The 26,073-nt window shown below is 34.4% G+C and overlaps 13 protein-coding genes across 13 annotated transcripts; 8 read left to right on the top strand and 5 right to left on the bottom strand.

Moving 5' to 3' along the window:
* Window positions 1-204: 204 nt before the first annotated feature.
* EIN_409970 (hypothetical protein) lies at window positions 205-1,248 on the top strand (the record flags this gene model as incomplete). The annotated part of the gene is made up of 1 exon (XM_004184976.1): window positions 205-1,248. The coding sequence occupies one exon, from the start codon at window positions 205-207 to the stop codon at window positions 1,246-1,248; it is 1,044 nt and encodes a 347-aa protein (XP_004185024.1).
* Window positions 1,249-1,649: 401 nt separating this feature from the next.
* On the bottom strand, window positions 1,650-3,110 carry EIN_409960 (hypothetical protein; the record flags this gene model as incomplete). Its single annotated transcript, XM_004184975.1, has 2 exons — window positions 1,650-2,444; window positions 2,517-3,110. The coding sequence occupies 2 exons, from the start codon at window positions 3,108-3,110 to the stop codon at window positions 1,650-1,652; spliced, it is 1,389 nt and encodes a 462-aa protein (XP_004185023.1).
* Window positions 3,111-7,121: 4,011 nt separating this feature from the next.
* EIN_409950 (hypothetical protein) lies at window positions 7,122-7,667 on the bottom strand (the record flags this gene model as incomplete). Its single annotated transcript, XM_004184974.1, has 1 exon — window positions 7,122-7,667. One exon carries the CDS (start codon window positions 7,665-7,667, stop codon window positions 7,122-7,124), a length of 546 nt encoding a protein of 181 aa, XP_004185022.1.
* Window positions 7,668-8,935: 1,268 nt separating this feature from the next.
* EIN_409940 (hypothetical protein) lies at window positions 8,936-9,457 on the top strand (the record flags this gene model as incomplete). The annotated part of the gene is made up of 1 exon (XM_004184973.1): window positions 8,936-9,457. One exon carries the CDS (start codon window positions 8,936-8,938, stop codon window positions 9,455-9,457), a length of 522 nt encoding a protein of 173 aa, XP_004185021.1.
* A 267-nt stretch (window positions 9,458-9,724) lies between these two features.
* Window positions 9,725-12,400, top strand: EIN_409930 (hypothetical protein; the record flags this gene model as incomplete). Its single annotated transcript, XM_004184972.1, has 2 exons — window positions 9,725-12,175; window positions 12,218-12,400. The coding sequence occupies 2 exons, from the start codon at window positions 9,725-9,727 to the stop codon at window positions 12,398-12,400; spliced, it is 2,634 nt and encodes an 877-aa protein (XP_004185020.1).
* A 2,064-nt stretch (window positions 12,401-14,464) lies between these two features.
* Window positions 14,465-15,538, top strand: EIN_409920 (RNA 3' terminal phosphate cyclase, putative; the record flags this gene model as incomplete). Its single annotated transcript, XM_004184971.1, has 1 exon — window positions 14,465-15,538. One exon carries the CDS (start codon window positions 14,465-14,467, stop codon window positions 15,536-15,538), a length of 1,074 nt encoding a protein of 357 aa, XP_004185019.1.
* Window positions 15,539-15,796: 258 nt separating this feature from the next.
* Window positions 15,797-17,524, top strand: EIN_409910 (xaa-pro dipeptidase, putative; the record flags this gene model as incomplete). The annotated part of the gene is made up of 1 exon (XM_004184970.1): window positions 15,797-17,524. One exon carries the CDS (start codon window positions 15,797-15,799, stop codon window positions 17,522-17,524), a length of 1,728 nt encoding a protein of 575 aa, XP_004185018.1.
* Window positions 17,525-17,660: 136 nt separating this feature from the next.
* On the bottom strand, window positions 17,661-18,320 carry EIN_409900 (hypothetical protein; the record flags this gene model as incomplete). Its single annotated transcript, XM_004184969.1, has 1 exon — window positions 17,661-18,320. One exon carries the CDS (start codon window positions 18,318-18,320, stop codon window positions 17,661-17,663), a length of 660 nt encoding a protein of 219 aa, XP_004185017.1.
* A 644-nt stretch (window positions 18,321-18,964) lies between these two features.
* On the bottom strand, window positions 18,965-19,462 carry EIN_409890 (hypothetical protein; the record flags this gene model as incomplete). The annotated part of the gene is made up of 2 exons (XM_004184968.1): window positions 18,965-19,187; window positions 19,299-19,462. 2 exons carry the CDS (start codon window positions 19,460-19,462, stop codon window positions 18,965-18,967), a joined length of 387 nt encoding a protein of 128 aa, XP_004185016.1.
* Window positions 19,463-19,648: 186 nt separating this feature from the next.
* Window positions 19,649-20,953, bottom strand: EIN_409880 (hypothetical protein; the record flags this gene model as incomplete). Its single annotated transcript, XM_004184967.1, has 1 exon — window positions 19,649-20,953. One exon carries the CDS (start codon window positions 20,951-20,953, stop codon window positions 19,649-19,651), a length of 1,305 nt encoding a protein of 434 aa, XP_004185015.1.
* Window positions 20,954-22,521: 1,568 nt separating this feature from the next.
* On the top strand, window positions 22,522-23,080 carry EIN_409870 (hypothetical protein; the record flags this gene model as incomplete). The annotated part of the gene is made up of 2 exons (XM_004184966.1): window positions 22,522-22,823; window positions 22,969-23,080. 2 exons carry the CDS (start codon window positions 22,522-22,524, stop codon window positions 23,078-23,080), a joined length of 414 nt encoding a protein of 137 aa, XP_004185014.1.
* Window positions 23,081-23,160: 80 nt separating this feature from the next.
* Window positions 23,161-24,192, top strand: EIN_409860 (sumo-1 activating enzyme subunit, putative; the record flags this gene model as incomplete). Its single annotated transcript, XM_004184965.1, has 3 exons — window positions 23,161-23,406; window positions 23,477-23,859; window positions 23,964-24,192. The coding sequence occupies 3 exons, from the start codon at window positions 23,161-23,163 to the stop codon at window positions 24,190-24,192; spliced, it is 858 nt and encodes a 285-aa protein (XP_004185013.1).
* A 948-nt stretch (window positions 24,193-25,140) lies between these two features.
* Window positions 25,141-25,926, top strand: EIN_409850 (arf GTPase-activating protein, putative; the record flags this gene model as incomplete). The annotated part of the gene is made up of 1 exon (XM_004184964.1): window positions 25,141-25,926. The coding sequence occupies one exon, from the start codon at window positions 25,141-25,143 to the stop codon at window positions 25,924-25,926; it is 786 nt and encodes a 261-aa protein (XP_004185012.1).
* Between the last annotated feature and the right edge of the window lie 147 nt (window positions 25,927-26,073).

Here is a 26,073-nt window from a genome sequence, read left to right as displayed (position 1 = left end):
ATACGATATGAAAAAAAGAAACCAACAAAAGTTACTTGGAGTTCCCACAAATGAAAAGCATCACGAGATGAATAACAAAAACTATTAAAGAACTAGTTTAAAAGCCATTTTTGAGAAATCACAAGACAAAGTGGAGGAACGGGAGAATTAAAATAGAAATAAAAGAGGAGGGAAAGCACACACGAAGAACTTGAAAAGCATTGGATGTCAAACCCGTATCAAACCTGCCCACCAGAGTTTTATCAACAATTCAAAATGTTGCGAAAACAACAAGCGGCCGCACAACAAGCGCCTCAGACTATTATGGTTCCCGTTCCTGTCGTCCCTCAACAACGCATACAACGGAAACCAGCACTGAACCAAACTCTTCAACCGATGCAAGGGAGAAGAGGTTACGTCTCACAAACATTCGACGCGTCACAGTACGCGAAGATGAAAGCGATGATGCGGCCTCAAATGGCGCCACAACATGTCATTTATACGGACCAAAATGTCGTTCCTCAAATGGTTCAACCCCAAATAGCTACTCAACAACCACCAATGAGATACGTCAGATATCAACAAGGATATGACCAACAAAATAGAGTCGAACAACAACGAAGAGACTCGGGAAGACTTGCGGAGATTCGTGGACAAATCGACGCTCTTAACGCGGAAGTCGCGTCGATCTGTCTAAGAAACGATTTTGAAGAAGACTATACATGCCAAAGAGTAGGTGCAGTCGCCCCAAATCCAACAGCTATGAAATACGGCAGAATACAAAACCCTACCCACTACCAAGACGAGTTGGCAGACCAATACGACCCAAGTAATATGGATATGAACTTCTTCTCACCTTCTATGTCCCCACAATCGTTTGTACAAAACTTCCAAGACAACGACGAATTCGACGACTGGGAGAATGAAGAAGACTTCTCGATGATGCAACCAATTCAAATCCAACCCATTCAACCAATGAAACCAGTCGCTGTCAGACAAGAACAACCCCTCTATGTCCCAGTCCAACAAGTCCCCTATCAAAATTATGGACAACTCCAATATCAACAACAACAATTCGTAAACCCACCACAGAGGAACGGAGGCGGAATGTTCGCTAATCCATATCGAAACAAAGGCGCACAACCAAAAATCAAAATACAACCAGTCCAACCCGTTCAACAAGTACAACGATCGTATGGACAACAACCACAACAAAGATTCCAACAGGGCGGACCTTGGCAAAACTCGGCTTTTGCGTACTACCAATAATTCTGTTTTCATTTTAATGTGTTGCATTAATAATACTTTTGCGCGGTCTTTGAACTGTTTTTCGACCACTTCAACGGATTTAAAAACTTTAATAAAGTTTGAAAATTGAGTAAAAAATTGAATAAGTCAAATATGTCAAATAATAACAAGAAATCATTGCAACGAGAGTATTGGATCGAGTCAATTCCATTCTAGAAGTGAGTGCCAATTTATAATTTAATATTTAATAATTAATAATATATAATTAATAAATTATATATTATAAATTAATATATAATTTATAAACCAATAATTAATAAATTATAGATTAATAACTAATAAATTATAAATAATAATTTATTAATTAATATATAATATATTAATAATTTATAAACCACTTTCATAAAGGATTTGAAATGGTATTAAGTTGTAAAGGAATGAATACGACGAAGAAACAAACGATCGAAGAAGATGCCTTGGTTCTGTAAAGCTATGGTAAACACGGCAGGAGAACAACGGACGGACTCGACAAAGCAGATTAAGACGTTCTTTAAATCCATTTTGTTTTTGTTTGATTGGTTAATAATCTCTCCAAACATCTTACAGAGGAGTTTGAAGACTTCGAAGTGTTCTGGGAGGGTAGTTTTGAGGATGGAAAGAATTTGATACACTTTCACCACTTGAGAGTAGTCTTGATATTTCCCTACAACACTTTCTATTTGTTTGTTAGTGTTTTGTGGGATCAATGGTGTAGGAAGATTCTTAAAAAGGGACTTTAAAGTGGATGTCACGGTATGTGGGTCGACATCTTTCAAGTCCAATGATGAAAACGTCCGACTGGAGATCTTCATCTCAAGACGTTGAATGTTGTCGGAGTCTCCAGACAAGCGTAGAATGCCTTCTATACCCGCACACTCCTCAGTGATGTGATCAATTAATAACTTATACACTAACGGGGCTTTCTGTGTTCGTTCCTTCTGTGCCAGATCGTGTAAATTGACACCAACAACGTTTTCAAAGATATGGGGAGAGAATTGTAAACAGTTTAATAACGAAATCGACCGGCGACATAACGCAGCCGGAGTGGTCATCTTCTCTATGAACGATACATTCTTGAATTGTCGTTGTGGAAAATTGGTCGTCCGATACCACATAAGTCGTTTACTGATTTTGTCCTTCCAATTCTCAAGGACTTCCTCCATGTTGAATGCAAACGTCTGCAGATCAGTACATTGTGTGTATAATAAATTTAATAGTAAAGTAATTATAAAAAGAACTAGATGACAAACGGTGTCGCAGACTTTGATCATGAAGAGATGGGATGGGTCTTGGAACATTAATAATTTGTAACAGTCGGGGATATAAATAGTCGACAAGATGATTTCGGAACCCGGTTTGGTCAGAAGAAGAATATTGCGAAAGAGGAAGACAGAAACTTTTCGCCAGGCCTTTGTTAAATCTTTTCGAGCTTCGACATCACCTAACCGAAAACTCTTCTGGATGATGTTGATGTAAAGGTCGGAGCCTAATAAGTAACTAGCAAGGGGAGTTGATAAAGTCTCTGAATTAAAGATTGAATCCGCGCTGTCAATCTTTGTTTGAAACTCTTTAAGAGTGTTCTTTTCTTTTTCAAGGTCCTTTTGATAGTGCCGTTTGTCGTTGTTTTGTTGCGCTATTAAATACTCCAACGTCTTCTTGAGATCATTTTGCATCATCACCGACAACGAAATGCGTCGGCGCAGCCGCATCGATGCGGTTTGGATCGGCAACATTTCTTTGACAAGTCTCAATGACTCCACAGCAGTCTGCGAACACGACAGTTTTTGCTCAAGTAAGTCCTTTGATGTTAAGAGACTTTGCAAAAACGGTGTTTTGGTTGTCATCACACGGTTTGAATAATTCAGTTTTATTAAACACAGTAGTATCGCAGATGTAGAAAAGTTTAATAGTATCTTGTGGTATAAATATAGTTTTTATGCTTTGAAGTGGTATGGTATATTTATTAAATTTGTTTATTATAATTTATAGTTTGATGATGACAAGACAAAATAAATTCAATCAAAAATACATTTGCCTGTTTCTGTATCGGTGTATTTTTGTTAAAAGAATTGGAATTCTAGTAAACAATAGCATATATACTAGTAAAATAGTAATAGTACTATTTTTAAAATAATTGACGTTTTTTTATTCTTTACAATTCGGCAAGAATATAAACTTGTAAATTGATATTTTAATATTTATTAATTTATTTATTATAACAATAGTTATTTTAATTAAAATTCATCAAATGATGATAAAATAGCTTTTTAAAGTCAAATCAAAGGATTTTTAGTAATTCCATTTTTACAAAGATAATAGAATGAAATAAATCTATACAATATCAAATATTAATAGTAAATTTAATTTAGTTTTAATAATAGTAAAATGTTATACTTTAATAATTATAAATAAAACAAAAAACAATTTTTAGTATTTTTGATTTCTGAACCCAACAAAAGAACTATATAGTAAAATACTAATATAAAAAACTATTACTAATGAACTATAAAGAAAAAACTTTGGACATTAGATTTGACAATTGTGTGTAGATGGGGAACTTGACGAAGCTATTGATAATTACTACAATACTACTGACAATCAACTTATTATATCAATCTCGGGATACTGCTGTTACAATCAATTTAGTGGAATGTGACGATCTTCGTCCCGTGAAATTTGTTGTTCAGTCGAAAGGGTATTACCCACGCCATTTATCACAATGTGGGTGGAGTGTGATGGATTTGTTTATTCACTTTACTTTAATACTTTTGCCATTATTACACATCATAATGAACCCAACACTCCCAACTCTCATCAAACTCGAAATCTTTTCAACAGCTATATTACTCCTTTCTTTCGCAGTTTATTCCTTCGTGAAATTATTAATAATTCCTTCCTCCGTTTTACAAGAGTTATTCACATTCACAAGGTCTCCATTTTATTTCTCGTTAATCTTAGAAGCTTTCTTGGCACTCTTGTGGCTTGCATTCTCTTTTAATTACACAAAGCCATTGATCCACGACTTCAAAGAGTAATTTATTATAATTTATAGTAATTTAATATATATTTATTATAATTATTATAATTTATTATAATTATTATATATTTATTATATATTTATTATATATTTATGATGGATAAATATTGAACCCGAACCTGCCACGTCACAATAACAAAAACAACAAAATGTTATTCTTATGGTTTTTGTTTATAATATTGTTAATAATTAAAAACTATACATTTGTTAATAACATTTCCCGTGTTTTAGTCGGGGTTTTCCATAAACTGATTATTAATAACAATAATGAACTCTAAAATATAATGGACATATACCTCAAGACAGACAAAGATCAACAACATCAACAAAACATTGTAAAAACACAATTATTAAGTTACAGCATTGAATCAACACCATCTGAAGTTATTGAAACATTTAAAGATTATGAAATACCTTTTATGTTGATTCAACAACAAATATCAAAAGAAACAGAATTGTCTTCAGTTAATGAAAAAATTAAAGAAGGGCTTTGGGAAATGTTAAATTTAGATTATCCAACATTGTGTACAGAACAGTTGAAAACATTTTCATTTTATTTGATTGGAACCAGTAACGTTCAAATATATAAAGCTATAAACACAGGAATTAATCAAATTAAACAGATATACACATGCAAACACAAAGAGTGCACATCCAAAATAATTTTTTATTTGTATAAAACAAAATGTGTGGGTATTTATTATAATCCTTGGCATTCATTACACGGCGAATTTAACGTGATAAAAGGTTCTCATGATCAATTGAGTAGTGTTTTGAAAGAAGCAATTATAAAGGAAACAGAAATGGGGCTTCCATCATCAACTATCAGAGTCAATAACAAGATTGTAGTGAACCCGGGCATTCTTTACAATGTCAGAATGAAAGCTGCGAGGATGGACACTAAGAAACAGTGTAATTTGTTCATTACGTTTTTGAAAGAACAAACTGATTTCTCTTCAACAACTTACGTTGACGAAAACGAAATTTTCGTTTCTTCATTTGTAATTAACAATGAAGGACTCTGTAAGTATGATGGTAGTTGCATTTGCATTGATGACACTCATTGCACTAACAAGTTTGGATGCCCATTGTTGGCCACTGTATTTAAAATCAATGGGAAAATACAAGCACTGTCTTTTGGTTTTATCACAAATTCGACCAAAGAATCATTTGTGTTGTATTTGTCGGAGTTAAAACGGGTATTGTCAGAATGTAACAAAGTTCCTTTGGGTTTCTCGTGTGATCGTTCCGAATCTCAATTTTTTGCACTCAAATGCGTGTTTGGTGAAAATGTAAAAATCAGGTTTTGTTACATACACATTTCTCGCAACATTCAAACTCATTACGGAAAGGGAAGTGTGTTGGAAACATCACTTTATTCAATGTTTCTAAATGTGGATAATTTGCTCCAAAGAGAAGTGCAGTTTATTACAGTTATTTTAAATTTGATTTATGATTCAACGAAATGTGATGAAATCAAGGATGCAATCCAAAATGTACAAACATTAAGTGCAGTTGACACTTTTAATTTAAATCTCAGAACAATGTTGAAAACAACACCTGAAAATGATGAACATGCGAATTTGAAATTTTTAGTTGAACTTTATGAATCTAACAAATATTATATGCCATCACAAGTTGACCAGGGATTGTTTTCGACATCTAATGTAGTCGAGTCATTTTTTCACATGCTAAAGCATCTTTTAAATGTAAAGTCCCAACCATGAAAGAAGCAATTGAGTCTTTTATGAACTACGCAAGGCAGACCAATTTGAAAACAGCAGGAATGACTGAAACACACACGAAAACTCTAAATTTGTTAGTAAGTAGAGATTTGCTTAGTAAACTTGACACCTTCACTTTGGACAAATTGATTAATAATTATCACATTTCTCTTACTATCAGCAATTGCGTTGTTGGTGATTGTTGCACTTGCAATTGTGAAGGTTATTTGACAAGTGGTGTTCCTTGTCCACATTTACTTTTCAACAGAATAGTTTCGAGACGTTTCGGAAATCATGAGAGATGTCCAACTGGATATTTTCGAACTATTAATAATTGTCTTGTTTCAATTGAATCGTGCCCAAATGAATCTCCATATCTGACAAAAAACGATTTTGGTACTTCTGTGCTAAAAGAACAAAGTTGCCAATGCTACCACCGCGTCGTGACTACTAACTTGACAACAAACATGACAAAAGAAGATTTGAGGAAGAAACTATTTAGTGTTGGTTCCCTTTTAAGAAGAAAAACCATCGCGAGCAAGACAGAAGAGTTCATTAAGACAATAGAAAGTTTGAAAGAAGACACCAACGTGTATTCAAAAGGAGAGATAAAAGATCCAAAGATTATTAAATGCAAAGGAAAAAGGGCTACTAAAACTTCTAAATTGGTTGATGAAGCGTCCAAGAGAAAGAAATTGCGATTTGTAATAAACCGTAATCAACTCAAAAAAGATGAAAAGAAACCTCATAAGGATTAATTGAAATTTTTCAATTCCGTTTAAAGAAAAACCCGACTTAATATCTTTGCATATAATAATTAAAACACGGGAAATGTTATTAACAAATGTATAGTTTTTAATTATTAACAATATTATAAACAAAAACCATAAGAATAACATTTTGTTGTTTTTGTTATTGTGACGTGGCAGGTTCGGGTTCAATATTTATCCATCTATATTTATTATATATTTATTATATATTTATTATATATTTATTATATATTTATTATAATTATTATATATTATAGTGTGTGCTTTTTATAATTAATTTACTAATAAAATTACTATAACTCGGTACTATACTCAATAAATATATTAATTCAACATTTCAACAACAAGTACACGCTGTGGGACGAACCGTGTTGTCCCACAAAGAACGACAGGAGCATTGTAATAGTCGAAGGAACATTGTAAACAGATTCCTCGTTTTCCGACGTCTTTTTTGTAAACGACCAAGTCGCCTTTACCGAAAGCAAAGAGGATGCTATTTCTCTTTGAACCCAAAAAGAAAGAGTCTTTTGCACTGCTTTGAGTTAAAACGCACTTTAAAGGTATTCCAACGGTACCGTAGACATTCATAGTGAAGAGATAAGCCCCTTTGTCTTTGAGAAAGTCATCCTCTGATTTCACTACAGACTTTTTATAGCCCCCAAAGATGTTGTTGTTCTCATCGATGACAACAAAGAAAAGGTTCTGCTTGTTTAATACCCTTTGCGCGAACTGATCGGAGTTGAGAGTCCAATCAGATGTTGAGGAGTCGAAGAGTATTGTATAGTCAGTACTATCACTCCATACCTTCAATTGACGATAGACTTCTACAAGACTATTAAGTGGTGCGGTGTAACAATGACAATCTAACATGTTAATGAGTTCTGACACAACACTTTTCAAGAAGAAAATGGGAAGGTTCCACTCCTTTTTTGGTGAGAAAAGGCACCCCTTGTGTTGTTCTCTTATGTGAAGACTAATACGTTATACTCGTCGAAAAAGTAAAAAGCGTCCTATTCGTAGCCTAATTTCCCGATTTTGTGGGTAAAATGAAGAGTTAAGCGTTCTACTCAAATACTCAAAAGCTACACAAATTAGTCGAACTTTTGAGACGATATTGTTTGAGATGGAAAAGAAATGTTTCATTCCCGTTTTTGTTGGACTTTTTTGATTTATTATTAATAAAAGGGAATCAGTACAAACCCAAAAGTGCATGACTTCTATTGAGTTCTTCATTTCAACAGTCGTAGTATCTCATTTGTTCTTTTTCCACTGATTCTGGCTAATAATACGGGATCAACACAATAAAACTATATTCTGTTATTATGGAATTAACAAATATAGGTTGTCAAAATCAAACAGACCTCATTTCCCAAATTGGTGGGCATTGCTAGAAGCGCGTCGAAATGTGATTTTTTACTCTTTGTTTATTTTTGTAAAATGTTTTTAGAAGTCGGATTGTTTTAGAAATAGTATTCTTTAATATTTTCATTTAATAAAATTTCCCGAAAAATCAAATAAAACTAAACTTAATTATCATTGTTAACTATAATGTGGTAATAATATTATTATTTTGCGATAATATTGTTCTATTTTAAGTTTGTTCTTTTTATCCATTTTTTTGAATAGTATTTGTATAATAAAAACTATTCTTTATAATTTGTATACTATATAGTTATTATATTATTAAACATCATTTCTTTTTAGGTATGAACCTTTTTTTCATTTTTATCGGTAGAAATTCTTAATATGTTGTTATAAATAGTAATTATTTTTAGTAAAATTAAACGATACGTTGATTTATACTAATAATAATAATTTTTATATTTAAAATTTATTTCCCGATAATTTAAATATCTCTTGACACATTTGATTATAGTAAATTAAATCGTTTAATATTATGATACGATTAATAAAAAATATAAAGCGATAATAATAAAAAATTCTATTAGTGAACAAATTAATTAAACTATGCTTCCCAAATCTGCAAACCTCAAAATGATACAAAAATCGACATAACTATAAATAAATAACAATAGAATTATTTTTGAAAACTATTTGAGTCCATGTTGAGTTTTGTCAATTCCTCCCAAAAGTGATGTTGTAGCCATGTAACTTTGGAACCGAAACTTGAAACTCAAATGACGATCCAGACCTCTCACTTTCACAAGATTATTCGCTATGTGATTTCGAACAACCTGTTACCAATTTCTTTCTCAGATCATTATGGAAAGTCACAACGGACTCTTGACTTTTATTCCTATGGCGTAATGAAAGAGAAACTTTCTCACAAAATAGTTCAATCTTTTTCTGTGTGTGATCCATGTTTCTTCACGTCGTTCCGTGATGCCTGTCTATCCAAACGAGATTCGATTTTTGACGACTTACTCTCAGACTATATAAAGCCTCTCTGTGAAAAGGGAAAGTACATCTCAATGATCATTGCCGAGTGTTCTGTGGAGTTGCGCAACACAAACATCAACGGAGAGGACAAGGCAATCATCAAAACGATACAACAGTTTTTAGTCAACTGTCTCTTTGTGGCCGGTTGTAACACTTTCTTCCACTATGGATTTACTCTTTCGTCCCCCGATCGGTACCACTATAGGATGACTGGTGTATATGATAACAACAACGTCAACCTTCAACATATCTTTGCTTAATCCAATTCAATTGTTTACTATTAATTTACTATTTTATTAGTAATGTATTGGTTAATTCTTTATTCAATTCATAAGTGTTGGTAAAACGTGTTGTGTCGTTTCTGAAGTTTTGCGTATGGAGATTTTCGTATGACACTTTGACGTTTAAAAAAGGTGTTTATACAGTTTCACTTTGACGTTTTCAAGTTTTTGATGAGAAATTAACATCATTTTATTTTATAAAAAACAAAATTTTTGAAAAATAAAAATCTGAAAAATGAGTATTTGATGAGCGAGCGGAATGAAGTTGAATCTGGTGACGTGGCAACGGAATATAAAGAGAAAGAATGGTGGGAAATTCACTCGGCCATTTCTGATGAATCCTTCTTTAAAGGCAAAATCAAGGTGGACATAGACACTTTGAAAGGCAACTTCTTCGAGATATTTTGGGATATTGTCAATGGAAGAGATGAAGAAAGAAGGTCAAGGGGAATAGAAGGGGACAAAGAAGACACTATTTACATTGAAGGGGTTGAGATCAAAGGGATGAGTAACCTCTATAACATAAGAATTGAAAACACCGATGGAATCAAGGTTACGTGGAAGAACGGAAAAGTCGATAAGTTCTCGTTGTGTAAGAAAGGCGACAAAAACGCGCGGCTGATTGTGCAAGAACAAACCGGAGAGAGTTTTCTCGATATTTTAACGTGCGAAGTTTCGTCTTTTGATTTTGCGATTGGGGACAACGCTTTAGAGAAACGCCACGTCTCTTTTTATAAGAAGTGTTTTGTGGAGGAAATGTACAACGAGAACGACAAGCTTCAAAAAGATATGTACAGCATCGACGATGTCTTGAACAATTATATTAGATTTGGGAAGAATTGCTATAAGATAACAATCGAAAACATCAAAATATACGACTCAAAGATTGTCGGACACCTCAACGATTTGTTGAAGTTCTTTTTCTTCGTTGAGCAAGAAGACGTCCAAGAAGAAATTAAAAGTTTGAAAGTCGATGGCAATGGAATAAGCGAAGACTGTGTTCTTCCGTTTGTCGACAAAAACGATGTGGTTGTGAAAAACATCGATTTCTATGATATCAGTGTCAAAGGAATTTGTGTGGAACAAAGTGGTACAACCAATGAAGACAAAATGGGGACTGTTCAAATCCTTGCAACAAGCGACTTGTTTGGGAGCGGAGTTATGTGTATTCACGTGGATATACAAATTCACCTTGACAGTTTTGAAGTCGAGTCAGACTGTTTTGTTGTTCACAAAAAGTCAAAAATCAACAAAAAAATATTCGACAATATCGCAGATGATTACAAAAGTAATTTCTACCGAAACGTGAAATATATCATTCCACCAGTCAAGCGGTTAATCACCGGGAAAATCACTCTTTTGCGAATTGGAAAAGACGAGGAAACGAATGAAATTTCAAACGAAAAAAATTGTTCGGCGAACAGTGAAAAGGGTGTTTTTGAAGTATTGAGGGAATTTATGGATTTGATTGCATTCTCTGAAGAAGAAAAAATCAACACGGAAATTCACTTGACCACTGACAAAATGAAATTTTCTTATGAAAACTTTCACGTTGAAATGGCAAATATCAAAACCAAAATTTTGAAAGACAAAACTGCATTTACTCTCCTCTTGTTTCCTAACAAAATTAAGATCAACAACCAACTCGATGTCAAGACAGAAGGCCCTATCCGCTTTGTTAAAACAAGTTTGTTGGAACAAGTGGAATTGCCTGTTCTAAATGTTTCTGCTTGTCTGCAGACGAAGGACGTCAAAATAATGCTGTCGACCCTTTTTATGTCTCTTGAGAAGACACACAAAAAATCCCGTGACTACACCAAGCGTGACGAGTTCAAAGAAGAAACGATGGTGTGTTTTGAGAGAGTGGAAAGTGTTGCTGATAGTAGGGCGTGTGTGTTGTCTCCCTTCCCAGATGATAGACTGAAAATTGTCGACGAGACGTACCGGCTTCTTGGAACGAAACAACTTCATGTGGATGATTTATTAAAAACGGCTGTGATCGCAGACACACCATTAGTGAACAAAAATCAAAGCAAAGAAATTAAAGGAGTCGAGGAAACCACCTCGACAAAAGAAAAAAACACTTTGGTGGAGGAAAAAACATGCGGCATAGCGAAGAAACAAGATAAAAGAGTTATATTATTTAAGCGAATACACGTGGAAGATATAACTTTGTCGGATGCGTTGTTTAACGTGGGCACCATCGAAACAACCGTTGTGTTGAAATTTGATATCAAAAATGGAAGGAAGGAAGAGTTTGACGATGAAAGCGAAACCACTTATTTTGAAATTGACGAATTTCATTTCTTTGTGAGGAATTACGACAAAATCAAAAACGAGAAAACAGAAGACAATATTGTTGAATTCACACAACCAAACAAAAAAGACAGCCAAGTCTCGTTCAAAAAAGTTTCATACATCCCCGACCAGTGCACCGAGCCTGTAAAAGAAATCGACGTTTTTTTCAATTGTGTTCTTGTCAAAGTGAATTACAGCTCAGCCAACATTCGAATTATGACAAAAATTGGTGACCAAATCAAATTGGAAAAATCGCCGTTTCCTCAAAACCACATTTTCTTGGCAAGGGCGTCGTTTAAAGGAGGGTGTACAGTCGATATGAAGTCTTGTACACTTGCATATACAAACATTACACTCTTAAACGAGAAATTCAATATCGAGCCGTTTTATAAGTACAACGTTTGTTTTTAAGAATTTTGGAATGACAGTACTAACAAGTAGATGAGTGGATCGTATAGGGAGGTGTTTGACATGGTCTTTGCGGAGCTCTTTGTAAATAAGCCATATACAAAGACCATCCTTGATATACTACGAAGTTTGTTGCCGAGCGCCAACAACCCAATAGTGTCGAATGTATCTGGAGCATCGTCGTCGCTATTCTCCAAACTTATCACGATGTTATGAACTCTCTATTTTTTCTAGTTAGTTTTATTATTTACTTTTATTCAATTATAGTATATGAAATGCATTATGTTTTGATACAACTCTTTACCCTTAATAATCACTTTAAGTGTTTGTATCTTGTTACCTTTATTTCAGAATAACTACAAAAGCATCAAACTTGAATATGAAGGTGTTTTTCATAATTATGATAACACCAACGTATGTCGATAAAGCTGTGTAATTAATTTGGTAATTCCAAATGTTATAATTGCTTCAGAACTCAAAAATAGAAAACAAGGATGCAAGATTTCTACCACATCTTTGACATTGTGCTTTCTTTTCTTTTTTTGTCGGTGAACATAGTCCTTAACTATCACTTTGCGATGACGGTGGATGAATTAAAACAAGAGTTAATCAATCAAATTGATTTTAGTAATGCGATGAACCCTTTCATTAAACTCGAAGTCCTTTTCACCGTCTTAACAACACTCTCATTTTTGATAGCTGGGGATTACACTGAAGTTATTTTAATTACTCCACTTCTCTGTTATTTTGCTTATAAGTTTGTCTTGATATGATCGACTATGAAATAAAACTGACAAATAGGTACTTCAAAAAATCGCTGACGATTAAACCGATCAACGCTAACAAATACGTCGAACAAAATGAAAGTCTTGGCTATCAAAAAATGTTGTACTATCTTTTCATTGTTTTAGTGGTCTTAGGAAGACTCGTCGTCATTTATGCAAACAACTTCGACACGTTTTAATTTACTTCTCGTTGGACTTCATGACGGTTACACTCCAAAACTTTACCAACAATCAATTATCGAAAAAGTCAATTTTAATCGCTCTATTTTCGACTATCTCATTTTTTTAAATCACACGTTTTCTGTTTCTCTTTGAAGATTTGCTCATACTTCTCAAAATTCTCGTCAAGACTCCACTCCTCGTCGCTCTTGAACTGTTCTCTATTGTTGTCACTTACACTCGATGAACTCGAAGAACTTGACGAATACGAAGAGTAAGATGAAGAATATGACGAAGAGTATGACGAATACGAAGATGAATATGAAGACGACACCGAGCCACTTGAAGATGATACGCTCTTCTCCTTCTTCGACATTTAGGTCTTTCTAGTGTTTTTTGATCTTTTTTTTGAGTAAACAAATAATACAGATATAATATAATTATATTATATCTATTATAAAGTAAAATATCTATTATAAATAATTGTATCTATTATAACTATATTGTATCTATTATAATTATATTGTATCTGTATTATTTATAACGTATCTGTATGAGTTGGAACAGTAAAACAAAACAAATCACTAAATAATTTGCTTTATCTTCACATGAATTCCTTTGAATAAGGGAAAGTAGCCATTTTGGCAAGTGTTCTTTCTGCGTCGAGAATTACTTGCTGAGCACTTCCACCTGAAGAGGATGGTGCTTCACCTTCTTGTTCTTGTTCGAGGTCGTATTCGTCGTCAAGGTCGTCGTCATCCATTTCGTCGTCGTCCTCGTTCAAATCGAAATCCGCGTCTCCGAAGTCGTCGAGCTCGTCGTCGATGTCGCTAAGCGCGAACTCCTCGGTGTTTCCTTTGACAACACAGAAAATGGCGAATAATAAAAATAAGAACAGTTGCATCGTTGAAATATTATGTTTTTCCAGTTTCCTTTTTTTGTTATAAGAATGTTATATCATTTTCTAGTTCACACAAATCAATATTTCAAAAAAAAAATACAAATTTTTTACAATTAAAATAAAAAAAATATTTAACGAATTTTTGTGTTTTTTTTATTTTAATTAACGTTTGAGTGGAATTTGTTGTTGTTTGTAATTACCGAGTAGAGTTGGACATCTAAAATATTTCAAAAAAAAATTGAAGTAAAATCTTAACCAATGAAAATATAATACAATTAACTATATCTATAATTATAATAAAAAAACTTACAAGCTCGTTAAATAAATAAGAAATAATATTATTTATTAACAACACTGAACAATACGTTAATAGAGATGATAACCCTATAAATTAATAACCAAAAAAAAGGATACCTCCACTGTATTTCAAATTTCATGGCAATAGAAATAGAGGGTTCCAAGTCGTTTCGTCATCGAATAGTCCTTTCGACGCTTTTAGGGCAGACGATCCGAGTCACACGGATCCGTGAGAATGACATGTCCCCAGGGTTACGGGACTACGAGACTGATTTTTTGAAATTGATATCGGAAGTGACTGATGGTGCTGAGATCGATATTAGTAAGACGGGGACTATGTTTTTATATCGACCGGGTTCCGTCAATGGAAGGAGTGTCACTCATGCGTGTCACCACAGTCGGTCCTTAGGGTATTATATAGTTCCTTTATTATTAATTTTACCATTTTCAAAGACCTCCACCGAAGTCCATTTGACGGGAGTGACAAATGCAAATGATGATTTGTCTGTCGATATCATCCGATCGACTACCATTCCGTTACTCACGAAATTTGGGATACCGGAAGACTCGATGAATGTGAAAATTATTAAGCGTGGGCCACTTCCTGTAGGAGAAGGGGAAGTTGTAGTGACAACTGTCCCTGTCAAAGAGTTTCACCCAATCGATTTGACTGAACTTGGATTAATCAGGTCCGTCCGTGGTGTTGCATATTCGACAAAAATCTCGCCACAAATGGTCAATCGTATGGGGGAAGCCGCAAAGTTAGTCCTTTCCGATTACTTACAAGACGTCTATATAACAACGGATCACTGGAAAGGAAAAGATGCCGGAAAATGTCCCGGATATGGCGTAACATTAACAGCAAGTTCTATTAATGGCTCGTTAATTTCAACAGAACTCTTCGGCGAAGCCGGCGACGTCCCGGAAGATATCGGACAAAAAGTCGCGTGTATGCTTTTAAAAGAAGTTGCTGAAGGGGGGTGTGTCGATGTGATGCATCAATCTTGGGCTTTGATTATGATGGTCATTTGTTCCGAAAACGTGAGTAAATTAAGACTCGGCGATTTGACTCAACAGACCGTCGAATGTTTGAGATCAATTAAAGAATTGGCGGGCGTGATGTTCCAAGCAAAGTGGGACGAAACTAATAAAACAACCATTTTAAGTTGCTATGGCATCGGATTCGTCAATATGGAAAGAAAATTACACTGATTGAATGAATTTTTATATCATTTTTTTTTATATATTTAATAGTTTTAATTATAGTATATATTTTACTATTATTTTTTACTATTATTTTTAGTATACTACTTACTATTTAATACCATATTTATATAAAACTATATATTAAACTATATATTAAACTATATTAAATAACATATTATATAACATATTTTATTATTTAAAAAAGTCAAACAAATGTTATAATTAAAGATAAAAAGATGAACTTATTAACTAGAAAATATTAGAATGGAAGTATACAAAGAAAGACTGGCATTGTTCAGAGCTGCTATGAAGAAACATCAAATCACACATTACTATCAACGTCTTGGGGATAGTCAAATGACAGAATTTGTTCACCCTTCTTTTCAACGTATTCAATACCTCTGTGGGTTTACAGGGGAGAATGTGTCGATAGTCATTACAAAAGACAGTGCTAATATCTGGGTAGATGGGAGATACTACTTGCAGGCAGAGAAGACCCTTCCCAAGTATTGGACTATCTTTCATATGGGCGACAAGACTGTTATCCGACCGATGAATTTCATCAAGAAATATTCCTTTGCCATTCACGCTGCTTGTGACTTTAATACATCGAGTCCCGTCTATATCGACAATAGTATAGCTTTTGAAGATATCGACATCTTCTCGGAGATCAATCCGACCAGTTTAACACTTGGAGATGTGAAGGAATTTACAAGTGGGAATACCGTTTCCGAGAAGTTGAATATGATCCGAGCGTATCAGAACGACACTGTGGTCTTGACGGACATCGACGATGTCGCGTGGACGTTTAATGTCCGAGGAAAAGATATTCCCTATGCCCCATTGGCCTATGCATATGGTGTTATAACGCAGAGTAAAAGTTATTTGTTCATTGGGCGCAGTGAAGAGAAAGAGAAGATACAAAGCTTTACAGAGTTAATTGAAGCGAAAGTTGAAGTGTACCCATATACCTCTTTTAATGAGAAAATGGGATCACTTCTCGAAGGGCCCGTCGTGGCGTTCAATGCGGAATTCACAAACCTCAAAGTCTTTTTGATCATCAAACAAGACGAGTCATTCACACTGAACCAACGCTTTGAAATTCTTGAGCGACCAATTAAGACGACAAAAGAAATAGAAAACTTGAAGAAGATCCATACTAGAGACTCTGCGTCGCTCTGCACGTTCTTTAATGAAGTCGAGAAAAGATCACAAGAAATGAAGTCGGCGGATGAATGGGAGTTTGTTGAGTTACTTGAGAAGATCAGAAGCAAACAAAAGACATATGACGGACCAAGTTTCCCTTCCATCATCTCGTCGGGGAAGAATGCGGCTGTGATCCACTATGAGCCAACAAAGACTGAAAAGAGTGAAGTGAACTGGGACAAGATGCTCTTATTTGACATTGGGAGTCAATACAGTGATGGCTGCACCACTGATGTGTCGCGAACGTATCACTTCAAAGTGCCGAGTGAGAGAATGAAACGAGTGTATACGACCGTATTAAAGAGTTCGATTAATCTCCACAAAGCAGTGTTTGATAAAGACACAAATTCAAATGAATTGGACAACGAATACGTCAGGAAAACTATTACCACTGAAAATCCAGAATGGGACTATAATCATGCCACGGGGCATGGTGTCGGGTACTATTCATTGTGTCATCAATGCCCACCGTTGATTGGAATGGCTCAACCATTAAAAGAAGGAATGGTGACAAGTATAGAACCAGGGATTTATATCAATGAAGAGTTGGGCGTACGACTCGAGAATGTGGTTGTTGTTACAAAGGAGACAGAACACACTTTAAAATTTGTCCCACTGACTTATGTACCATTCAGTCAAGCTTTAATCGATGTCAGTGTAATGGAGAAAAGTCAAGTGGAATGGTTGAATTGGTATAATCAGAAGATACGAGAAGATATTCTCCCCTTAGTCGACAAAGAGACTCAACAGTGGATTCTTAAGAATACAGAACCTTACAATTTATAATCAAACGTGACGTAATATTATATTATTATATTACTATTATTATTATATTATTATTATTATATTATTATATTATATATATATTCTATAAATATATTAAATACTTATAATAATAGTCACTAAAATATAAGGAAGTATATCACTCTTCTTTCTCAGTGATTACTAGTCTCTGTAAGTCTTCGACACTGGCACATAAATAGTCGGATGCTTCACTCAATTCGGTTTGAAGCACTTCATGACCTTTTCCATAGACCGCACCCGCACATTTGACGCCTGCTTTTCTTGCCATAGTTAAGCCAGGAAGCATATCATCGACCACGAGAATGTCTTCTTTCTTCAAATTATAACGTTTCATGACATCGAAAACGGGATATGGGAAGGGTTTACATTGTTCTGGTGCGTCATGTTTCCAGTCGTAAACGAAGTCGGGGAGGATCTCGCCTTTTGTTTGTTCGTTGTAATGTTTGTTGATGTTTTCTGCGGACGAGAAAGAGACAACAACAAGAATCCCACCACGAGCTTTAAAGGCCTTTAACAAAGGTATAAACCCTGGGAAGAATTTTGCTGATTCATGAGTAAGTCCATACTGTCGAGAGTCATCCACAGCTTCTTTGACTTGGTCTTCAGTCATCTTCAATTCTTTTCTATAATAGTTGAAGAGGCCTTCATGCCATAGCATTTTAAACCATTCGTTGTATGAAAGAATTGCATCGTGGGGGTGATTCTTCATGAATTGAAGATAACATGGATAATGAATGTGTGGAGTACTATCTACGGATGTGTCGTCGTGGTCTAACATCAAACATTTGTATTTCAGACTCATCAAAGCAATATGAAAATAGCTAGTGGAGTTCCCTTTAAATACCCCCAAAAATTGGAATTCAAAAAATGTTAATCAAAGAGCTAATAACTTTAGCAGATTCTTTTAATAATAAAAAAATGAAAGTTATTAACTTGGTTTTTCTTACTAAAAATTGGAAACACGTAATATTATACACTTTCCTTCTTTGATTGACATTTCACTTGTAAAATGAATAATTGTGAACTTAATTTGTAAATTGTTCGAATAACTATAATTATTCTAAAATAGGAAAGTGGCAACCATTTACATCACACTCATTTTTAACGGTACTTTTATTGATTTTCCTTATAATTTTCAAATGTTTTTCAAAATCAAAGACCGTTAAATTTTTTTAATTAAGCCAAAAAAAGACACGAAAAAAAGTCACTAATTTTCAAAATAAAATTTTGTTACTGACTATTTTGTTCTCCACTTTTTCGGCATTTTTATTATTTTGTAACAAATAGTTTTGTTTTCACAGTGAATGTGTCGAACAAATTGGTTGTTTGCCTCCATCTTATTTATAGTATCCTTCACTGTACCATTACTTAATAATACCAAAAACTATTTAAATACTATTAAAGAAGTATGCAATTAAAAATTTATTTGCTTGGCTTCACCAAGTTCAAAACAAAGTCGTCTGTAAAGAGTTCTTCGAGCTTTTTGAATTGTTTTGGGTTCTCGCAGTAAAATCCTCTCCTGTCCAAAATATTTTCAATTTGGGATTGTCTGAGGCCAAGCAACGGGATCTCCTCTATTTGTGTTCCTGTGACGTCGTAGAATACAAACGCGGCTTTATCTGAGTTGGTGTGAATGACCATTGGGCTACGTGTCAGTATTTGTTATTTAAAATGTTATATATAACATTTAAATACTTAAAAATGGTGTTATTCTATTAATAATAGTATTATAGTATGCAAATATTATAATACAAACTAATTCAAAAACTCGGACTTGATAAAGGCTTTAATTCCTTCCTCGTTCTCGATCTGACATTTTCGAGGTGTGTGAAACTCGCAGTTGAAGTATTTGCTTTGGTCGATCTTCTTGATTTCTTCTGAGAATGCAAAGACGAAGAGTAATACGAAAAGAGCCGTCATTTCTTCTTTTTCGAGTTTTCAGTCTGCGTTGAACTTTTGGTTGAGAACAAAAATTCTCGAGCACTTTACTATCTTTTATACTTTATATAATTATATATTATAGTTTACTTTTGACAAGCAAAGAATAGTAACTTGATTAGTATAATTGATTAATAATAGTAAGTCATTGATGTATTGAAGATTCCCTTATAAAGTAGACATTGTCTGTTCATGAGCTTTGCGTCGTGTTGTTCTTGGAGGTGGGAGGGGAGGTGGGATATCTGAGTTTGAGTTATTTGATTTGTTAGGTAAAGAAGGTAAAGGGCGATGTATAGAAACGCTTGGGATCAGTCGATGAGGGGAACTGTTTCTAATATCATCTAACAAGACTTTTGGTATTTCTCTGATTGCTTTTGGTCGATCGATTTGTTGAGGATTTTTGGATGGTTCTTTAAGAGGAGTCATTTTCTTTGCATTTGCTCTTTTAAAGTCTTCGACTCCTTTATATATCTCTTTGTCATCATTCATCCCTTCTGCTAAACAGACTACTAAACACTCGGACATTCGTCTTGATCTCCGCATTACATTATCATCGACATCACAAGGGAACAAATGAGGTTGTTCTGCGAACGCAAAATTCATGAACTCGATAGCCTCAACAAGATATATCCCACAGACCGCATCAACTGGTTTCTTCCCTTCTTCTTTAGCAAAAGTGAAGAGTGTTGGTGCAAAACAAATCGCCAAATTTTTATGAGTCATTGAATTGACATCTGACATGGAATCGATCTTCGCACACAACTTTAATATGCTTCGGAAGACTGTAATGTTCTCCGACGAGATCATTCTTAATGCTTCCCACACTAAATTCCGTTGTTCACTCGCATTCACTTTCTTCTTCCCTTTCAGCCCTCGCCATTTATCTAACGCGGTCATCGTTTCTTCATATCCAAAGATCCGATTCGGCATTTGTAACAAAAACTTCTTTAAGACGCCCGCTACTACGTCCGGAGGTAAATCCTCAATTTCAGTCACTCCCATACGATGATATATCTCTTCTACTTCTTTTAAAGGCGCTGAGTAGATCTCTCGGAAGATACCTTTAGTCGTACATCCTTTGTTATATAAGTAATTCATGATCGTTTCTATCACTTTTGGTAATTGGTTGGCTTGTCGGCCTTCAGCTTCTAATATCTGCCAAAGAGTCGAATTGCAGTATAACACCGTTTGTTTCTCTGACATGTGCTTTAACACGTACGCCTGCTTCCTCTTCTGTGCCTCGTCCTGGACGGATTTCAAATTCTCGTTACACGAAAAGTATAACTCCCCGGTCGTGTATGTCGCGTTGAATGAATGGAAGAAGTTCAGAAACATCAATGACGTCTCAAAAGTCAAGCGTTCGGATATTTCAAAGATCATCGACGTCGTCGTCTCCGGGTTCTTCACTTTGTCAATCGTCTTTTTCGTCGACTTCAGAGTCGATAAGATTTCGTCGGTCTTGTAAAGGGACATGTTCGTTTGGACTTGCAAAGACTCAAGAGAACTGGAGACAAACGCAAATGATTCGAGTAAAGTTTCTGAATGGCTCTTTTCTTGTCGTTACATTAATAGTAAATATTAGTTAAAATGATAGTATTTTTATTATAATATTATTATAAAATAGTAATAGTATAAATTAGTAATAGTATAATACATTAATATAATTAATATCATAATAATATAATAATAATATAATAATAATAATAATAATATAATAATAATAATATAATAATAATATAATAATAATAATATAATAATAATATAATAATATAAAATAGTCAATTGTTAGAGTAATACTCGCTAGTAATATTAGAAGAAAACAAACTGTTAAATCCAACGATTTGCTGAAAGGTCATTGCCTCTAAATAGGTCGAATGCGACTTTACAATGTCACAGAGTTCTTCCAGTTTTTGGTTAAACATATTTGAAAAAGTTTTTTGCTTTTCCCAGAAAGCTATCAGACTAGTCAGTTCCTGCCTTTTGATCTCTGGCGAGGAGTAAAATGTCTGAGTTTTGATCCGCTTCAGCGACATGGTATTAAAGTTTTGGTATGGAGTTTTTTGTTTTTATTCAGACAAGTTAACTGTTTTAGTTTTACAAACGACTTAACAATATTTCTGTGATAAAGAAATACTAATTATAGATAATATAGTCGTTTATTATAATGGACTTTTCAAGTTTGGAACTTTAAATAAATACTAACAACAAGTTCGTATTTAAAGAGTTGTTCTCATACCTCGTCGGAAATGTAATCACCTGGAAGACCTGTGCAATCCGGAAGTTCCTGAAAAGTAAAGACACATGGGTTGTACCCAGTCTTCCCACATTTGCACACCGTCTCTTCATCGCATTTCATTCCGATTCCATGGCCATTTCCTGAACACCACACGAATCGGGTTCTGTCAAGACAGTAATAAGCCTTTTCAAGCCTACTGCAATTGTTTTTAGCTGCCGTGCACACCACAAACAAGCAGAACAATATAGCTTCAAAGTAAGTCAACATGTCTTTATTATCTTCATTTTTTTCTTCTTTTATCTTGTGTCATTCCGCCATCGGTTAAATTAATTATATTTTGCCGTTTTACTATAGAAAATAAGATTGAATTCTTCAATCCCACTTAAATAAGTGATTAGCAATTTATCATTCATTACACCCTCTCAATCTTTTGTTCTCAAAAACAAAAAGAGTTAAACTGAAACTATTAATAAACTATATGATATTTCTAATATAAATATATATATCAACTTAAGATACAATAGTTTGTATGGTATTTGTTTTAATACTTTATTTAAAACAATTTGGTTAATTTATTTGTATTAATACTAAAATTAAAAACCAACTTAAATCATTTATAACGGACCATTTTGTTTCTCATTCTTATTTGAGTAATAGTATGAATAGTATATTCAATAGAAAACAAAATATCATAAAAACTAGTAAATATAACCATTTGTTTCTAGTATGAAGAAAACTATAATTAAATTAAAAAACGATTTAAAAGAATTGTTATTTAACACAAAGAAAAATCTGAGAAGTGTGAATGTTCAATTTTTTCAAGAAGCTCAACTTACAAAGTAAACCGAAGACAAAAATTGCTCCCGTAGTTCCGGAGGGGATGATTGCCGCTCCTGAGATAGTCGGAGTATCTTTGTATACCGAATACCCCAAAGTGTCATTCGACTTCACAAACGATTTGATGAACGGGTTAGAAGCAATGATGGATTACTCTCCTGAAGCTTCACTATTGGCAATTAAACGAGCAGAGACGATGGATCAAAGTTTGAAGAGAATGGAGTTCCTAGCAAATGGCCTTGAAAAGTACCTCAACGAAATGGTCATGATGTTTGTTAGTTTTACTATTGTGTTACTATATATCTGTTACTCGCGTGTATAGTTCTTTTATTGGTTTTTTACTAATCACGAAACTATTGCTAATAAAACTAAAATATACTATATCAAAACTATTATTTTAATAACTAATACGTAGCGCACAAACACCAAAACCTTCAATTAAAGAGACAACAACACCGTTTAAGAGACAACGGACAATGGAAAACCTCATCATCTCGCAGGTGAATACCGCAGAACCGAATAATTAATACCACTCATTCAAGATTTGTTAACTATACCAATTAAACTATAATTATTATAAAAGAACTATAACGAACTATAAAAGGAGATGAATAAAGAGACTGCCAAGTTGTATGATCGATCGATTCGGACGTGGGGTGTCGACGCCCAGAATCGCATTCTCTCAGCGCATCTACTCATTATTGGGTATGACGCATTAATGTCGGAGATCTTGAAAAATGTGGTCATTAGTGGAGTATCGAAGTTGACTGTCTGTGACACTTTTAAGTCGCAAAATGTGCTCACCACACAAGACGACAAAAATCACTTATTTTCCCCTGTTATTGGTAAAGACGTTTGTTCTTTTTTCAAATTACACATTTATAGTTTTTTATTTAATAAAGTATAGTATATTTCACATGTAGAGGGTCGACAGTGTAAATAACGTGAATTCAGTAAACACGGAACTGAAAGTTGAAATCATCGATGAGAGTGGTATCACAGAAGACCTCTTGAGCAAAGTTAGTATGGTTGTCATAACTTCGCCAGAGGAGAAAATAATTTCGAAAATTGAAACATGTGGCAACCCCATTTTGTTCTGTCGGAGTGTCGGGTACACAGGCGTATTTTACTTAAAGAACGTTAATGGACACACCAAAAATATTAAAGACTGTATTGTAAGTCAGTACCCTCCTCTTCCAGCTCGCGAGGTTCAAAGACTTTATTATGATCAATTCAACAAACAGACCACATACAATCAATATTTGTTATTCAAAAATGTTTTAGAAACCAGTGAGGAGTGTTTGAAGTTTGTTATTCAAAATGTTTTTTTTTCGATTTTAATATTTGTTATTTCAATGTTATTACAAGTGTTATAATTAATTATATTATTAATATATTATTAATACAAAGAGTGTATTTGGGAGTTGGACTTGATTGGGCGCCTGTCAATAGTATTGTGGGATCACTTGCGGCACAAGAGGTGATCAATGTTATAGGAGGAAGAGAGACTTATACAAGCAAAGAGTGTGGAGCGTTTTTGTATGACGGGGTGAATAATATTGGTGACGTGTTTCCAACCGAAAAAGCCGAGAACAAAACGATAACAAAAGTCGAACACAAATGTATAGACTTGGATTGAATTTTTGGTTGAGGGTTACATGTTCTTTGTGTTGAGTTTTACTTATTCAATAACAGTGAGGCAACAGCTATTTTAGAGCTATTATTATTAGTAAAAAATATTATAAAAAAACGATCAAATAGTTTTTTTGTCTAACTCTGATTAAACTTTAAAAAGAATATCGTTTTTGTATTAATGGTGATACTTTTCTGTCTTGTCCTCTGTATAACATTTACATTGATTTTTCTTTATATCAATCCCATTGAAATTGTTATTCCCATTCAAGCAAATGAAAACAAATGCTATACCGTCGAGTTATTCTATTTACTATTAAAAATTTATCAACACATCCCCAAGTACTTTAGTTGTGTTTTGGTTTTCCACTTCGTTTTGTTTCAAACGGACTTGACTGACTTATTTGAACATCCCGTTTACTCTTTACTCATATTATTAGTGTCGTGTATAGTTCATGAGATGGGACACATCATAGTCCTCTTGAAAAATAATGTACCATTCAAAATAGCTTTAAAATGGAACAGGATTGCGGTTATACATCATTGTTCAGATAAAGTAGTCAATAGTTCAGGTATATCGTTTTTGTACTTCTTCACATTAGTTCTTGAATATTTTGGGTTTCACAAAACCGCGACAGTCCCATTCACATTGTGTTTTATCGACTCACTTCCCCTGTCAGAGCATGACGGGTCACTTTGTAATTGAATTTTAGAAACGTCACATATATGGATTGACAATAGAAACAAAATTATCTCTCAAATAGACTTAAAATATCTAAAATATTATTTTTATTTAATAAAGACGGTATTTTGTATAATATTCATCGTATAACTCAAACAGAAAATCGTATGCTTTTCCTTTCAAGAATACCAAAGAAAAAATTGCTTGTGAAAACCGAGAAAAATGGAAACCCTACTCAATTGAAATTTCTAAACCAATTGATCCCCACAAAGAATGAGTTATGCAAGTACTATGGACAGAGACAGAGTCTTTCACCACCTTCGCCAACAACGAGAAAATTGTAGATGTTTCGAGTGCGGTGCGGCTAACCCAACGTGGGCTTCTGCGCCTTATGGAATCTTTTTGTGCATTAATTGTGCGGGACTTCATAGAGGACTTGGTGTTCACCTCACATTCGTTCGCTCATGCGACATGGACGAGTGGAAGTACTCCGAACTCGAAGTCATGAAAGCAGGCGGCAATGCCCAATTTGCGCTTTACCTCCGTCAACACGGCGCAGAGAAATTGGGGCTTCAAGAAAAATACAACTCACAAGCCGCTCGCGACTACAAAGAAATGATGAAAAAGAACTCTACAAAATCAACAATCCCACAAACACATTCCGCACCAATAAAAAGTGCTCCAATGATATCAACAAAGGCGTCCGACGAAGTTCTGACAGACGAATGGGAGACCATCGGTGGCGATGAAAAACCTCAGACGCGCCGCAAAAACGTCTCAGAAGCAAAGCGCGAAGAAGACCGCGAAAACTTTGTCGAGAGCTCCTTTGTGGCTAAACAGTCGGACACCACCGAAAATTCCCACCACGACAATTTTCAAAATTTCTCAAATCAACAGGAAGAGCAAAACGAGAGTGACGTAGTCATAGGCGATGATCAAGGACAAGAAAATACTCCAAACTCATGTAAAGCTTATGAAAACACCACTGGCAACGGACAAGAGTCATACCTGACACAGATCGGACATGCCGTCGGCGTCGAGGAGTGCCTCATTGTGTAATTGAATTCCCGTTTTTTTCATCACTTTTCTGTGTACGTCCCGTTATTTGTAATTTACTACATTTTATTATAATATATAATATGATACTAGTTAGCATAAACTAGTAATTAATTATTAAAAAAGTTACATACAACTCATTTAAACAAA

Source organism: Entamoeba invadens, assembly GCF_000330505.1.
Source record: "Entamoeba invadens IP1 unplaced genomic scaffold scaff_1105074726225, whole genome shotgun sequence".
Classification (NCBI taxonomy): Eukaryota; Evosea; order Mastigamoebida; family Endamoebidae; genus Entamoeba; species Entamoeba invadens.
Note: the sequence above shows the minus strand (reverse complement) of the source record. Positions and strands in the feature narration are given on the sequence as shown.